Source organism: Musca domestica, unplaced genomic scaffold (genome assembly GCF_030504385.1).
Source record: "Musca domestica strain aabys unplaced genomic scaffold, Musca_domestica.polishedcontigs.V.1.1 31, whole genome shotgun sequence".
Lineage (NCBI taxonomy): Eukaryota > Metazoa > Arthropoda > Insecta > Diptera > Muscidae > Musca > Musca domestica.
The window spans coordinates 3,586,942-3,605,080 of NW_026712309.1; the positions used below are offsets into that span (position 1 = coordinate 3,586,942).

The window sequence follows — 18,139 nt, forward strand, 5'->3', positions numbered from 1 at the left end:
AAAAATCACAAATAACCATTGATATCCAGCACAGTAACATATTCAGCATACCCGGCTGAATTATTAGCTATGCACTTGTAGGTTCCACGATGATGTGCCTCCAGAGAATCAATGTTCAGCGAACTGGTCCTTTTGTTCATTTTGAAAATATTAAAACCATTTTCACCCGTTACAATCAACGCGGAATTCAACGTCCAATATATATCCATTGGTAAATCACCCTTGGGCACCACACAAACAACACTAGCCACTTCGCCGCGATTCAAAGGTTCTTCGCCAAAGCCGAAGGGACTTATTTGGGGTGGTACTACAGTTTAAAAAATTATTTTTAGATTTTTTTAAATATAAAAACCAATTTCAATATATATTTTTTTCAAAATTCAATTTAACAGTTATTTTTTAGAAAGTTTGTACAAATTTTATTTCACTAAAGGAAATTCTTTTCAATATGTTTTCTATAAAAAAATATTTTTTTTTTATTTTACATTCGAAAAAACTCAATTCGCCTTATAATTCTTGTCCATATAAGACCCTGATTATCTTACCTTCTTTTAACAAACAACAAAACTTTTTCTAAATTGTAATCCCATGTCGTATAGAAATTAGTTAGAAGCACAGTAGATCCAAATGATGTTATAAAGAGTTTAGAATAGAGTTAGTAACGATTTACAGAAGACACTTTAGAATAATTGCTTATCAAATAAAGTGAAAGAAACAAGCACACACCATTAACCTGCAATTCTGCAGCGTATTCGTCTAGGCCAGCCATATTGACGGCCACACAACGATAAATGCCACGATGTTGATCCTGTAGCGAATCAATGCTCAGGTAACTGGTACGAGCATTCATCTGCATTACCATAAATCCATTTTGGCCCGATTGTATTGGCTCCGAATTTAGGGTCCAATGTATATTGAGAGGCAAATCACCCTTGGGTACATTGCAAACAACACTGGTTAGTTCGCCACGATTTAAAATCGCCTCACCAAAGCTGAAGGGACTGATTTGTGGGGGTACTGTAAAATTTCATTGGAATTTGGTATTAAAAAGGACTACTTTTTCGATTGGAACTCTTTTTTTTCAAAAAAAAATGATTTCAGACACCCAAAATATTTAAAGAGGAGATTTTTTTATGGAAATTTAAATTCACCAGAACAAAACTCAATTTCGTCAAGGGATACAAAGAAAAATCTACACCGTAACAGAAAGAAAATAGACTCAAAAAAGCTGAAGAGTTGCTTCGCTTGGCCGAAAGTGGTGAACCGCCGAATTTGGGTTTCTTCGATGAGAAAACATTCGTTGTCCAACAGTTTGTAAACAACAAAACGATCGTGTTTACTTGCCAAAGAGGTCAGCTGAAAATGTGCACCTTCGGTTGGCCACCTGAACTCAAGCGCCGGCCATGGTGATGGGCCGCCATAACAGCCGATGGATAAATACTAAATATTATCGCGAAATTATTCTGGAGGGTGTATTAAAGCCATGCAAACATTTTGGCGGCAGACATTGGACATTCCAACAGGACTAGGCACTCAGCACGCGCCACCCAAGAATTTTCACAAAATGAGGTTCTTCGCTTCTTTTCCAGCGCACAATGGCCACCAAAATCTCCGGATACCAATCCGTTGGACTATTGTGTGTGGAGTATTTTGGAAAACAAGGTTGGCACTAAAAAATACCAAAGTGTAGATCACCTCAAGCAAGCGCTTCGCCGTGAATTGAAAAAAAAAATGGCGTATGGACATACTCTAGTCTTGACACTCTTAACCTCCTAGCATTTTCCCAACAGTAAAGATATCGGAGCAACTCATTTACACTCAGATCAGAGGGTGATGACTAGCTCCTAGATAGGTTAATTAACATAAACAAATTCAAGTGGGCGATCACTTCCTTCCAACCTATAAATCGCCTGGACCGGATGGTGTTATACCATATATACCTTGTCTATGGTGAGAGGTTACGTCGCACATTCTTTTGGAAACGTTCCTCACACTTAGTTTGCTCATCAGACCAAATCTTCAACGCATTATTTGGAATCTCTTCCAACTCCGAGAATTTTGTAACAATTGCATCGACATCACAGACAATTGGACACTATTCTTTGAGAACGATGATATCTCAGAAATGCCAGTTAGATTTAATCTGCCACTTTCTCGTTTTACCTTAAACCTCTGTACCAGGTCCTCAGTAATCAAATTAGGTTGAGAACCGGAATCCAAAAGAGCTCTAGTCAGAAGTAGACGGCTGCTCTTGATACAGATTTGAATTTGGATTATCAGAAGCGTATCGATGAAGTAAGAAATGGTGTGCACCACTACATACTCTACACTTCACTCCTGAATTGCATTTGGCCACAGTATGACCTTTTCTCAAACAATTAAAACTGGTAAGCCAAGGCACACTACAGAAAGAGACAATAGAATAATTAGCCTTGAAAGGTTCATGGACCTGGATATAAAAACGGAGCTGGACTACTCACTGGTGAGCAACTCAAAGCGTTAGGTGAGGTCATTTGAGGTAGCCATTTATATTGAAGAAATATGGAGACGAAGACCAACACACTGGGGGCATTTTTGACATAGAGGGGAGCCTGCAATAATGTGAACTCAAATCCATACGTAATGCATTATGCAGCATTATGGTCTATGATACGCTAGTAAGTTGTATTGATGGAATGCTTAGCGGCAGAATCATTAAATCCCGCATTTAGCTGAAACCCCCTAATTCCACAATACAATGTTCAAAAAAATATGTTAACATATGTTTTGAATAATATCTTCGCATTCAGCTACGTAGGAGCTAATTCACAAATTTTTTTAGGTATCCAAGAACGAAAAATTAATTAAAATATGAAAACCAAGTCTGTGTTTTTTTTTATTCTGACCTCAAGGCAAAATGGGAACATATTTACCATGGGTCAAAAATAGCTACACGAAAGAATGGTTTAGAATTTTTTTTGCAATTCAGGTTAATATTTTTTGTGAAAAGTGACATTCTAATTTAATATTCTTTCAGAACTTTTACAATTGATTTAAAGAGGCCGAAATTCAGCAAAACATCTCTCTCCAGTAGATGATAAAAAACAAACAACAAAATTCTGCATTCTCAAAAATCCCCACAACCAAATGTTCGTTTGTTAGACCAGAAGTGAAAAATTAATTTTTTGTTAGAAACACCAAGGATTAGTAAACTTTTTTACCGCAGGCATTCTACAGAGAAGACGGAAGTTTTAGTATCGAAAAATTTGTGTTTTTTTTTGTGTGAGCAGGTGTCTGATAGGAAAACCCACCATGTACTTGCAGCTCAGCTGCATGTTCAGCCAAACCAGCCACATTAACGGCTATACAACGATAGATGCCACGATGTTTGGCCTCCAACGATTCAATACTCAAATAACTTGTACGGGCATTCATTTTAATGACCGTAAAACCATCCTGGCCCGATGTTATGGGTTCGGAATTCAATGTCCAGTGGATGGTTAAAGGTAAATCACCCTTCAACACTACACAGGTGGTGCTGAACACATCACCCATGTTATAGACCTCCTCGCCGAAATTAAAGGCCAGGACTTGGGGTGGGACTAAAGGGAAGGAAATTTTCAAATAATAAATAAAATAAATATAAAAACTTAAAATGGAAAAAAATTCTTAGAACTTTAACATTAGAAACTTTTCCCCGCTAACCATTAACATGTAATTCCGCCGAGTACGCAGTATCACCAGCCTTATTGTTGGCAATACACTGATAGACCCCACGATGTTTACTTTCCAAGGCCAAAATATTCAAACTACTTGTCCTTGGATTCATGCGCATCAATGTAAAACCCTCCTCACCACTGACAATGGGCTGGGAATTCAACGTCCAATAAATATTCAAGGGTAAATCCCCCTTACTAACCATGCACTGGGCCCCAAACATGTCACCCACATTCATGGGCTCGTCACCAAAAAAGAAGGGCATTATCTGGGGAGGAACTGAAGAGGTAAACAAAAACTAAATCAAAACAAAGCAAAATTATATTCAACCATTTCTAAAATTTATAAATTTTTTAATAATTGTTTTCCAAAAGTACCATTAACTTTCAATTCGGAAGCATAGAACGTAGATCCAGCCTTGTTTTCGGCAATACACTTGAAAACACCCCGATGAAATTCCGCCACACTGGGTATATTCAAAACACTGGTCTTCGGCGATAGTTTCAAAATCGTAATGCCCTCTTCGTTGTTGATCAGGGGCCGGGAATTCAAGGTCCATTTTATGTTGATGGGTACATCCCCTTTTTGTATCATACACTGGATGCCGGTACTTTCACCGGTATTTATGGGTTCATCGCCAAATGTGAAGGGCATAATTTGTGGTGGCACTTAATTTTAAGAAGTTAAGGTTGATATTTTAAGTGTAGAAGTTTAAAATTGCTTAACTTGGAGAAATGAAAAACACAATTTTCAATAAAAACGTCTCTATTTACGAAACTTATAGCTCGAAGGGCCAAAATGTATAAAAGTTGAAAGGACAAATCATAGAAAAGTACAGAGGATTTTGAATGTTATAAAGACAATAATACTTTTTTAATACTGATATAGGCTCGGGGCCTGGCTTAGGCGGCGCTTTAGGGAAGAGGCAACGAATTCACAACGATTCGCTAACTAGTATGAACGAAGAACAATTAAAAACACCGAGTACCACGATACATCCGGTTTGATCATTTTGAAAATAATATCTGACTAGAAGCATACTTTCACGTGTGGTCCACTTTCATTCGAAAACCAAAATTAAGATATTTATTTTCTAACAACGAATAATAACCTATTTTGAAGGAAGAAAAAAGGGTTCAAAACACGTCTATGTACTCTTGTTCATTTTTGTGAACTTTGCATTAGTTCAGCTCATTTTAATGAATTAGTTCGCCTTCCTTCCGGTTTAATCGTAAATTTCCATTTTTATCGCTCATTAAATTCAATGCTCGATTCTTCCATCGTTCACTGTTGACACATATCACTGTCGACTACTTTGGCTATTTTATTCGTCATTTTGTTCACAATTCGCATTTACTGTAGACGCTCAATTGAATACTCACTTTGTGTTGGTCTCTTCTGCTCACTTTCTTTGTGTTCATTGACTCGTCGATATCGGACAATAAATAATTCGTCTTTTCTTTAATGAACTTCAGACCTAATAACAATTGGCCAAGTTTAGCTGCTCTTTGCAATAAATCTTTCAGTTGAACTGGTTCATTTTGGAACAAAACAGCACCTTTTGAACATAAAATAGTTCAACTTTCCACTAGTTTTTAACTATTTTTTAGCAAAGGAAGTTCGGTCCAGAATATGTCTTGGCCTCTTAGTCCATTTTTATTTTTACCATGGCTTCAGGGTGTCTCAGTGATTGTTTTATTTTTTTCATTCGTTCATTTTATTCAATGTTCATTGGCTTCTATTTTGGTTTCTTTATTCTCTATATTATTCAGACCTTCGCAGATGCCAGTTCATTTTTTTTCTGCTTTTTAGCTCCTTAAAAAAACTTGAATCGAAGGAAGGAAAGCGGTTCAAAATAAGTCTTGGCTTTTTATATCATTTTTATGTTCACGGTGGTTTCAGTATGTCTCAGATGTTCACTTATCTGTTTTAGTTTACTGCAATGTTCAATTATTTGAAAAATTGAATAAAAGTCATTGGCAGCTATTTTGTTTTTTTTTTACTTTTTATTTTACTCAAACCTTCGCAGACTTGTTCTGTAGAGTCGTCGGTATTGATTAATAGATAGTTCGAGTTTTATTATAAAAACCGAACTTCAACTGACCAAATTCACCAGCTCCTTTCAGTGAATCTTTCCACTGAACTTGGTTATTTGGGAGCCATACAACACTGTTCCAAAAAATTTGTATATTTCTATTGGCCTTTTTTAAAACTAAAGGATATAATATGAGTTGAAGTACCAAAAAATATCATCGAAGGAACGAAAAATGGTTCAAAATAAGATCTGATCTCTTAGTTCATTTTTACTTTTCCCGTGGATTCAGTGTGTCTTCGATGTTCCTTCATTTAATAGTTTAGTTCAATGTTCAAGTAAGTTCACGGCTCGTTTTATCTTCTATTGTTCGCCGCTCATTTCTGTGAATCCCTCAATTGAACTAGGTCATTTGTGAACTATACTTCACTATTCAAAAAAAAAAAAACATATAATCGAAATTGTTCATATTTAAATGTCCACCAATTTTAATGTATTATTGGAAGTTCCAAAAAAATATAATCGACGAAAGAAATAAGGTTCAATAAAAGGATTGGCCTTCTAGTTCATTTTCATGAACTCTTCGTGGTTTCAGTATGGCTCAGTGGTCTAGCTATCAGTTGATCCTTCATTCGTTCATCAAGTTCAATACTCGATTTAGGTCATGTTTCGTATGATCTTCCATCTGTTGACGTTCGCTCTTTATGTTCGTTCTCTTGTTTCGTAGACTCGCCGGTATTAACCAATTGATAGTTCGGATTTTCTTCGATGATCTATGAAAAACTAATTTTAACCGAGCAAATTCAACAGCTCCTTTCAGGCAATCGTTCTATTAAATTAGATCCTTTGTGAACCAAGCAAATCTTCCAACGAAGAAAATAATCTCAATTTTGTATATTTATATATTTTGGCTCCTTTTGAACGTAAAGTAGTTCAAATATCCATCGGTTTTGAGCTATTTTATGTATTTGCCGAAGTTCCAAAGATATAATCAAAGAAAATACTGTTCAACATAAGGCTTGATCCACTAGTTCATTTTCATGATCACTTCTTTAGTTCAGATCTTTACGATGAGCTAGTTCGTCATTCTAGTTCAGTAGTTGTGGTTTTAATATGCGTCGGAGGGTAATCTTTAAGTTGCTCCATTCGTTCATGAAGTTCAATACTGGATTTAGTTCATGTTTCGTATGTTCTCTTGGTTCATTGACTCTTTCGTATTGGTTAATGAAGTAAAGAAACCGATTTTAAAAACCGAAGTGCAGAAGTTCTTGTCGGAGAATATTTGAATTGAACTAGGTCATTTATGAACTAGGCAACACTATTCCAAAAGGAAAACCTCAATTTTTCACATTTCAAAGTCAGGTCCTTTGAAACGTAATGTAGATCAACTTTCCACTAGCCTTTACCAATTTTTAAGAGAAATGTATATGACGAAGGACCAAAAATATATAAACTAAATCAATTCATGAAACATTTGAATATTTCGATACAATTCAAACTACTGGAAAATGTAACTGAAAACCGGGAAATCATCGACCTTAACAAAGTTTTAAAATAGAAAAAATTTAATCCAATGCCAATTGCCAACTAAGGTGTAAAGACCAAAAAATATATGTGTTAACTTTAATAAAGTAAAGAAAAACTTCCTGACTATAATTTTATCTCAGAAATTTACATAAGCCACTCAAATCTAACTCGAAGGACCCAAACAGAAACGCAACTGTAGACACCTAAAATCACAAGAATGTTGTACTAATTTATAAGTGAGATTTAGCAAACCCTGACTCTATTTGAAGGGCCAAAAATACTTTTCAATTAAAATGATCCCAATTTAAATATGCTATAATTATTTGGGCCAAATCGAAGGACCAAATTGATATGCCATATTTAATTCAAAATATAACACAACTTTTCCATAATTTTACCTCGCAGATATTTTGGGAGTGGGAGTTAACGAAAACTAAAGAAAAAACAATTCAAAAAACCTTGAAAACAATAATTAATTTCATTAACCATTCACAGCCAATATGGCCCACTGTGTGGTGACTCCGGCATTATTTGTGGCCACACAGGTATAATTTCCAGCATGTCTTGCTCTCACCGATTCAATACTCAAGACGCTGATGCGTTGACTTGTGCGTGTTACAACCACACCATCATTGCTAAATACCCGGCCACCATTGCGGGTCCAATAAATATCCATGGGCAGATCACCCTTGTTGACCGTGCAATAAGCCGAAACCATGTCCATTTCATTGATACTCTCCTCACCGAAATTGAAGGGCATGATTTGGGGTAAAACTTCACAGAGGAGGGAAGAAAATAAAAACATTCTTAAATTTTAAGGAAACGAACATCTAACAAAGTAAACATAAGACATCTTCTAAAAGAAATTTTTTATCATTGCCAACCATTAACTCTTAACATGGCCGAGGCCATGGTAACTCCGCCACTATTGGTGGCCACACAGGTATAGTTGCCTGCATGGCGGGCCCTCACCGACTCAATGCTGAGCACACTTAGACGTTGATTATTGCGCATCACCACCAGGCCGTCATTGGTATAGATGCGTCCTCCATTGCGGGTCCAATAGATATCCAAAGGCAAATCACCTTTATTCACGGTACACGAGGTGGACACCATGTCCAGTTCATTGACACTCTCCTCACCAAAATCAAAGGGAACAATTTGCGGTAAGACTTTGTGGGAAGGTTGAAAGAAAAATAAACCAAAAAAAAAAAAACTTAAAATCAAATCTACAAAAATTCCAGTAACAATACGGGCGAAAATTTCAAAAACTTAACCATTCACTCTTAAAAAGGCCCAATGTTTGGTAACCCCGGCATTATTGGTCGCCACACAGCTATAGTTTCCGGCATGACGAGCCCTTACCGATTCAATGCTTAAAACGCTCATTCGCTGACTGGTTTTGGTCACCACCAAACCGTCATTGGTATAAATGCGACCACCATTGCGCGTCCAATGGATATCCAAGGGCAGATCACCTTTATTTACGGTACACGAAGCCGATACCATGTCCAGTTCATTGACACTTTCCTCGCCAAAATCAAAGGGTACAATTTGGGGCAAAACTATGCCAATCAAAACAAGGGAGGGGAAAAACAATTAAAAACAACCAAAACTCTTTTCAAGAATATCATAACTCTACAACAAAAAATTGGAAAATTATTTTTCTTCTTCACCATTAACTCTCAGTTCCGCTGTGTGATAGGCCACCCCGGCCGCATTGCGTGCCACACAGGTATAATTTGCCCGATGTCTGGCATGTACCGACTCGATGCTCAACATACTGATACGTTGCGTTGTTTTTGTTATCAAAATACCATCGTTGGTCATGAGACGACCCACACCCAAACTGGGATCGGGTGCTGTGGTCCAATACAAATCCATGGGTGTATCACCCTTGTTGACGGTACACGTTGCCGAGACCATATCATTCATATTGATAATGTCGGAACCGAAATCAAATGGCACTATTTGTGGTGGTACTACGAGGAGCGAAGAGCAATATTTTAATATTTAAGTATCAAAGCTTTTTTAGTTCTGAAAAGCTTGAACTAAAAATGTAAACATAAGCTTTGAAAAGCCACATATTTCTTAAATAAAGCTTTTAATATAATCGTATCAACTCTTTAATTACAAAATTAAAAATATTCAAAAAGTTCAAAATCGATAAAATAGTTCTTTAGAAACAATCCAATCAGATTTTAAAAACAAAATAGTAGAAAAATATATTTAATTCAATTCAGATTCAGTTCAACCTTGAACGGAATTTTTAAATTTGAAGATTGATTATGGGTTTAAAAATAACATTCTGTAGTTGTAAATAGAAATATTCTCAAGAAAAAAGACAATTTTTACCCAAGGAATGTACCAATGCTGCCCTAGGAGTTACGTACCGATTCTGGATCAGAGTAGAGGTAAAGCCAATAAAATGTGATCCACACTTACAATAGAAAATTATAATTGCCGCTATTGCCAGTGGCGCCCAATGTTTCGTATTTGCATTTTTTCACATATTGCGCTTATCAAGAAATTAAGTTCAGACCAATTTCTGTTCGAAATTTCTTTGTTATAATTTTAAGTAAATCATTTAGCCTGCAATAATGCAAATGTACGAAACTCTCAATATTGGCCCCAAAGAAAAGGAGAGAAGGACCGTTAAGGTATTGGGCATTACAGTTTACGAAAAAAACCAAATTTCATTGTTCCTTTAAAAAAATATTTTATCGTCATTGGAGAAAAATAATCTGCTGAAATTCAGATTCATGAAACTGGCGCCCAACGTTGGTATGTGTACCTTTTCCCCACACTTGGCACATTTTAGTTGATTAAAAAAATTATTTTTTAGTGTTCGAATCAGTTTTAAAGAAATGTTGAGGCCAATGGAGATATATTACCTTTGGAAATTAAAGTGACTCCCAACGTTTGGCTATGCACATTTCACCAACCTTGTCAGTGAGTAGTTCCATCGTTTGCCATTTTAGGTTATAGCATTGTTGACATTCTGTTGGTTGTTATTAATACTTATTTACTTTGGTTCCTATAGTTCACTTTTCTTTGAGTTATTCTTTGTTGGTATTGGTTAGTATATACTTCGTATGTTCTTTGAAGAACGTTGTAGAACCCTCCAAACTAACCTAGTTCCGCCGTTCACTTTAGTGAACGGTTCAATATAATTGCAGATTGTCAGCTACATAACACATCTGCTCACAAAATGTCGAATGTGAAAAGATAAAATATGGATGTAAAGTAATGTTGAAATTCACGTAAGAATTGGCGCCCAACATGAAAGACATCGTATGAATGGGATCTGATGAATTGAACTGACGCCCAACTGTCTTAACATGTGTTTATATTAGGAACTTTCAAAGCACGGATATAATATACTATTTGTCTCGAAGGACCAAAAAGTAGAAGAGCTATATGGAGCTAAAATAAAGCTCACTGAAAAAAATTTACAAAATGGCGCCCAAGAGTTGTCGAAACAAGAAATATAATTTAATTTAAATAAAAAAGTAATAAACTTAAAAATGGCGCCCAACATTAAGTGTAAGATTGAATATTGTACGAAGAAAATGATTTGACTTGGAATTTTTTAATCCATGTTACAAATTTATTTGCTAATCATTTCTATCCTTTCAGAACTGTTATCCAAAAGTTGTGAATCGATTTTAAACCAACGTGAACGTAGTTGTGTAAATATAAACGGGAGATAACAATAAAGCAATAAATTGTAAGATATACTTGAAATGGCGCCAGTATAAAAATAAATATTTATATATTTTAAATGGCGCCCAACGTCAATCAAACTGGAAATGAAGTCAGTGGTTTGGATCTATTTGTTACCACTATTGACATGTGAAAAGTAGCCCTTAATCAATATTTAAATTGCTTCCTAATTTATCGAAAAAAAAACTATGCATAAGCCAAAAAGTGGCGCCCAACGTAAACTCAAATTAATATCAAAACGTTTAATAACGTTTTTGATATATTCTTGGTCAACGTTGCAGATGCAGATAAAACTCGAACTTCCTGAATATTTAAAGTACCTTACAATTTAAACTTCGCATAAACAATAGGCCCATATGTTGTCGAAATTGGCGCCCAACGTTGAATCTCTTCGAGCTTTGTATTGAAATATTTTCTTATATTTTTTCCTGACAGCATTGGTAACATTCTTTGGAGTTGTAAAATAAACTCTTATCAATTTAGTTTGCCCTTCTTATTTTCGAATGGAACTTTACAAGATCATTTATACACTTTATAAATAAAAACGATTTAGATAGATTCTCCAATTTTAAGAGATCTTCAAACTTTACGTATAACGTTTTGTCACAAAATGTTAATAAGGTAATATATATAATAAAAAAGATTCCCCATTTTCATACAAATATTCGTGATTATAAAAACAACTTTTTCACATCGCAACTACCTAAGAGAGAAACATATACGCAGAATTTAGAGGAGAACAATAAACCAACGATGATGTTTTTTTCGGCGGAGACGATTGTTTTTTTACACATATTTACCCTAACCGATTTCTGGGGTCTTGAAATAATGACATTAAGGTTAAATAATCTTGGATTACGGAAAAATAATTTTGGAGAATTTTATTTCAGTTTTGAGATATAGGAACAATTTTATAAAAGATGACAATTTTGCTAGAATTAAGTTTAAATTCTGAACAAAATCACGTTTATCCGTTTTAATCTATATACTGAAATATAATTCCCAAAATTCATCTTTTTATAGTATTCGGACTGACTTCAGGACCCATCAATCTTCCATGTCATTATTTTCAAGATACACCAGAATAATTTTCATTTTTTTTTTTTTTTCAAAATTTGTTTGTTGTCAACATTTGTCTGTTTACGCAATGTGACCTGGTAATTGAAACATTGAAAAACTTACCCATAACTTGAACTTCGAGGGAACCACGAGCGGAATAGCCTTCAGCATTCTTGGCAACACATGTGTAGGTGGCCTGATCCGAGTTGCGTTCAACATTTTCAATGATGAGTGTGCCATTGGGGAATACCTTTTGTTTGCGGTTAATTGGCAGGGCACGGTTGTCTGGATGGAAATAGGGGGATAAACATTTTTTAAGAATTAAATAAATGTGTTTATATTTGGGATATGTCAGGGATATGAAACTCTACTTTCGATTAGCCGACTTTCGATATGAAAATAAGAATTCGACTTTTCTCATCCGTTTTGTAAACATATGTTTTATATGTGCGCCAGAAAGTATGCAACGACCATAAACTAAATATGTAAACAGACTAAATAATGTGTAGACAGAGGAATGTATTATTTTATCTTTCCACCAGAGAGCGCCAAAATATTTTTACGCATATAAGCCACCATCAGCCTCCTCGACTTTAAAAAAAAATATTCATTTGTCTATTTTCATACAAATCGGCAAATTTCCAAGAAAACAAAAACAAATTTCCAAAACTATTCTAATAAAATAAAAATAAATAATTTCAAAGCCGAGTAGTAGCAAAACTATTGTCGCACCCTCTGGTGGAAAAATAATATAACACTTCCTGTCTCGGACCCTGTCTCTGTCTGTACATTATTTAATCTGTTTCTACTCGTTGAAGACTAGTTTACACATCCTGTTAGATTGATACGTAAAGTGACTTCTTCACATTTCGGGTTTTATAGCATACTTTGTGGCGTTCCTCAAAATTTTTAAACTAAAAATAAATTATTGGGAAACAATCAATGTCCTATTTTAACATTTCAACGAGTTCTTAAAAATATTCAAAAAAAAAAAAAAAATCCCACTTACCTCTCTCCCATACAATCGAATCAATTGGATAACCAGCAACGGGACATGTCACAACCAAAGTATCACCAGCAACGATGGCCTTCTTTTCCATTTGACGAATATAGGGCAAACCATAGACATTCAATTTCGCAGAATGTTCAGCAATACCAACTTTGCTCTTGGCCATGCACTTGTACAAACCACCATCGTTCGATTGCACCGAGGTAATGTTCAAATACGACACAACATCTCCGTTCACGGTCACATACTGCCCAACTTGGTAACGATCGTTGTTTGCAATCTTTTTGCCATCTAATTCCCAGGAGATTTCAGGGGTTGGATTACCGCCGGCAACACACTTTAGGAATACACTTGGTCCGGGTTCCATGGTTTCTTCTTGGAAAGCTTGACGTATAACAGGGGGATCGAAACGGCCACCCAATTTTAATTCAGCACTAGCCTCGGCAGATTCCTGGTCATTGCGTACAAAACACTGATACATGCCCTTGTCTTCCTTCTTTACAGATTCAATGCGTAAAACGGGATCTGAATGGCCAATAGCTTTGCCGTCCTTCAACCAGCTAATGGTTTTGATGGGATTGCCGCTGTATTGACAGGTGAAAACGGCTGGGCGTCCAAAATCAACAGTTTGGGTGGGTGGATCAATTTTCGCCGACAATGGAGCGGTAACGGTGAGAACAGTTTCCACAGATTCGCCACCCACAGAGTTGTTGACAACACACAAATATTTGCCCGAATCATCGACAACAGCATCCTTAATGATCAAAGTACCCGAAACCTGTTTGACGCGATCATTCAATACAACAGCCTGTTTGCGGGTGGTGCCTTCAATGAATTTATACCATCTGAAAGGGGGGGGGAAGAATTATTAATTTTCAATTGTCTTGCACTAAGTTGGTGAAAAATACAAAAATGATCTTGAAAAATGTCTGATATGAAATGCCAGCGTGTAGGTTTTTATTTTTGGTTCAAAAGCACATTGAAATGTAATGTTGTGAATTGGAAAAGCTTGGAATTTGGGAATTCAAGCAGGAGACACATTTAAAATTAAATTAAATTCAAATTAAACACCAAGCAGCTGTGCTCAACTTACCTTGAAAGCTTAAGAGCTTTAAGACCTGGTTCATAGTAACGAGTGGAGATTTGTTGTTTTATCTTACGGCCAATCTATGTAAGTCGGAAAAATGCAATAGAAAAACGCTAATCTTGTTTGTCCTTTTCAAATTTATATTATTATTTATTTATTTTTTTATTTTATTTATTATTACTATTATTATTTTTTATTTATTTATTTTTTGATAGAATACAATTGGAAAATACATTTTTTCGACATACATAAACAGGCACCTAATTTCCATTCGACTTAATGAACCAATCCCTTACTTACCTGTGCTTTTGTCTGCTAGGCTGCATTTAATTTCTAAAGCATTTCATATCATTATTAACAGATTTTAAGACCATTTTTATTTAAACGCAAAAGTTTAGGGGTCCTAAAACACTCCTAGCAGGGACAACCTAACCGAAGAGAGGATCAAAACAAGCCGAGCCCGGAATTAAAAGAATCAAATCTCTAAAGCTCGTTGGATTATTTGGAACGCAAAAAAACTGACAAGATATAAAAAGGAAATTATTTTCATGATTTAGAAGATTCAAGATGCGAATAAGAACAATATTTCCCATATTTATACTAAAGTACTAATCAGGAGCTTTAAAGCGTTTGAGTACTGCAAATCGTCTAAAAGTAAAAAAGTTTTAGTGTCGTACTGCCAAGTCTTAAAATAAACTCTTCTATTTAAATAAAAAAGCTTTCTGCGTCAATCAATTAGAGCATTTAGAAGATGTCATAATGGAGAGAGGTCAACCAGAGCTTGATTTCAAAGTCTATTGTATTTTACACTTAATTAAAAAGCTTTCAAAAGATTGCCAATGTTTAGCCTCTAGCACTAGGAAATGCATTGGCTACATAAAAATAGCAAACAATTATCATTACAAAAATTTTTCCATTGCATATGATATCTGACGATTCAAAAGTTTCATATAACTTGTCGATATATTGACAAAGCTCTGAAAGAAAAACAAATGTTAAAAACTATATTTTTAAACAACAATAGCTTAAGGCTACTTCAAAGCTTTGAAAAGTTAACTAAAGCTTTAAAGTAACATACATCCAAAATATATTTATATAAAAAGCTTTAAATAGATTGTGAATAGCTTGAAATAACAAGAAAATATCCTAACATATTTGTTCTTATATCGAATGATATTTAACGAGCTTTCATATTCCGAATGATATTTAAGGAATTGAAAGCTTTCAAACTTGTTGACAACGAAGAAGATACGTGTGATTGACTTGAAACTTTTCAGAAAGCTTTGAATTTCTTACTTTAAAACTTTACTTAAGCTTTAAATATATATTTACCCTTATTATTATGGTTTTATTGTTTTTACAAGTTTTTAGGCTATTTAAATATATAAAAGAAAAGTTGACTACGAAAGCTTTACTATTTGCAACGCTTTTTGAAAATCCAAAAGCTTTGAAATTTGTTGATATATTAAAATATTATCGTTAAAAACTATGTGAGAATCGTTTTAACAAAAAATTTAAAAATTTAATTTGAATAATTGTCTAGACGGAAATATCGAAGCCTTCATCATATTGGATTTAATCCAAAATCTAATAAAGCTTTTAAAAGCTGGTAGGATATTACGACTGATTTTCACACGAATAATAAAGCTCTAAAGCTCTATTAAAATATTTTCTAATTTGATCGTTAAAAGTAAATCCACTTTTAGTTATTCTCTACCTTTAATTTTCGAGGTATACAACCCCGAATTTTATTAATTTTTCTTTAGAAGCAATATATACTTTGAGATTCGAAATTAAAGAAAATATGATTTTTAAATTGGTGCTAGAAGCTTTATGCATTCTTACCATTCTTATATTATTAAATATTAAAAGCTCTATTAAAATGTCGTTGGTGGAATGCGGAAATCCATTCAAACCTCGATAAAATGCTGCCCTTAAACTAAGACTGATATTGAGATTACATCGCGTCCAAATAGCTTTTACATGTTAAAGCTTTCAGTGAAATTTATTTTTATCTATATAAAAGTTTATCCTAGTTCTAATTGCTGGCATTCATGTACGACTCAATCTTATCTTAATATGTTTTTGGATGTTTTAAAAGCTTTTAAGCTCGTTGGCAAGTAGCTTAATAGTCTTCAAAAGCTACATTAAGTTTTAAGTATGATCGTGGATTGATTATTTATCAAATGGTAATCATTCGATAAGAAAAGTTCCAAAGAACAAAAACAACTATTTTAAAGCTAATTAAAACCCTAAAATTAAGTAATATTCTGTCAAATATGGGTTGTAATACCTATACACCGGCACAGGATATGCTTGCCCGGGACAGTGACCCACAAAAGTTTCACCCAAGTGGACATCATTTATTTCAATACTTTTCGAAGCAACTCGGGGTTTAACATGACCCACAGGTTCTATAGCAAAAAATTATTTATTTCACCAAAAACATAAAGAAATACGAAAAGAAGCTTTAGTTGCTATTCAAAACTGCCCAAACGATTTTTTTTTTTTTTCTATTCAAAAAAAGTTGTTTTTCAATACCTAAAAGCTGGCATTGGATAGGCTTGAGCTTGACATAAAATGGCAAAACTATCTCCGGAATTCATGGTATGTTCTTGCAAACGATCACCGGATACACGGGGACCAACACTGCCAATGGGTTCTGGAAATAATTTTATAACATATTTCAAATAGATCCTTAAGCTATTGAAAATGAACTGCTAGAAATTTAAACCATATTAATAATTTTTCCTTTAATGCAAAAAAATTGAAACTGCCTGAATGTCTTTTTCATATAATTTGAATTTTATTGAGTACCTAAAAACCGGAGTTGGATAAGCCTGACCCATACAAACTATGGCCATGCTATCTCCAGAATTTCTAGTCATTTCCTGTAGACGACCACCGGTTATTTTGGGACCTACACTGCCCATGGGTTCTAAAAGAAAAAAATCCATTATGCGTATGAAATATGACAGGTTTGGGATTTTGTAACAAGCTTTCGTTCGTCATTGAAAAAATGCTATAATGAAAGCATTTATTGAAAACTGCCTGAATTTTTCTTTTAATTTGTGTGCAACTATTTTGAAACCAACCTTATAATTGGCACTGGAAATGCTTGAGCCTGACAGAGTAACGCGAAACTATGACCAATCTCTTTGACAAATGTAAAACTTTTCGATTCCCCCGAGAAGGTGGGAGCTTTGGCACCGACAGGTTCTAAAATAAAATTAAAAATTAATTTTTTTGTTTTTAAATTAAAACGGCCTGAAAGATAGAGCTTTCGTTCAAGTTTTGAAAAAGGTTTGAGGATTTTATATTCGAGCTAAACTTTTTGATTTTGTAAATGTATAAAAAGCTTTGGCTAAATTCTATTTCGAATTAAATTTAAAATCCTTTTTTGACATATTATTTTAATGGAATTTTACCTTATAATTGGTACCGGATATGCTTGAGCTTGACACAATAAGGCAAAGCTTTGACCATGATGGCGTATAATAGTAAAGCTAGCCAAATCGGTTGAAAATGTGGGTGCTTTGGAGCCAACGGGTTCTGGAATATCAAATGTGCGGGACTTAAAAATTACAAATTCATGAAAATAAATTCCTCTTTCAAGAACCAGTTGGAAGTGTAGCTAAAAAATACAAGCTTTAGAGCTTTTGTCCGAAAAGTCCTTCAAAAAATTAGTTAGTTTCAAATTTTAAATATAAGACAACAAAAGAACCTTAAATAACCAGTTGGAAGTGTAGCCCCAAAACAACAAGCCATAAAGCTTTTACTTCAATATCTTCAAAAAATAAGCACCACAAACTCATATATTGGAAATACAAACTCTCTTTTAACAGCTAGGACAGGGACAGGCACATGGAGGCACTCGAGCCTTAAATGAGAGCAATTTTCTCTCAATTCTCTCTCTCACTCACAATCAGACCAATTGAAAAACAACACAAGCAGAGAGTAACAAAACTGGGAGAACACAAAAGTGCCACTCACTGCCCGACAC

General features: G+C 34.7%; 1 protein-coding gene across 1 annotated transcript in view; it reads right to left on the reverse strand.

Moving 5' to 3' along the window:
• LOC101901133 (cell adhesion molecule Dscam2) overlaps positions 1-18,139 on the reverse strand; it is a 213,160-nt gene that overhangs the window by 94,139 nt on the left and 100,882 nt on the right. The window contains exons 6-8 of the mRNA XM_020035151.2: positions 13,050-13,894; positions 12,164-12,325; positions 3,291-3,581 (exon numbers count right to left, since the gene is read on the reverse strand). Coding sequence (XP_019890710.1) covers positions 3,291-3,581; positions 12,164-12,325; positions 13,050-13,894 — 1,298 coding nt within the window. The remainder of the gene's footprint in view (positions 1-3,290; positions 3,582-12,163; positions 12,326-13,049; positions 13,895-18,139) is intronic.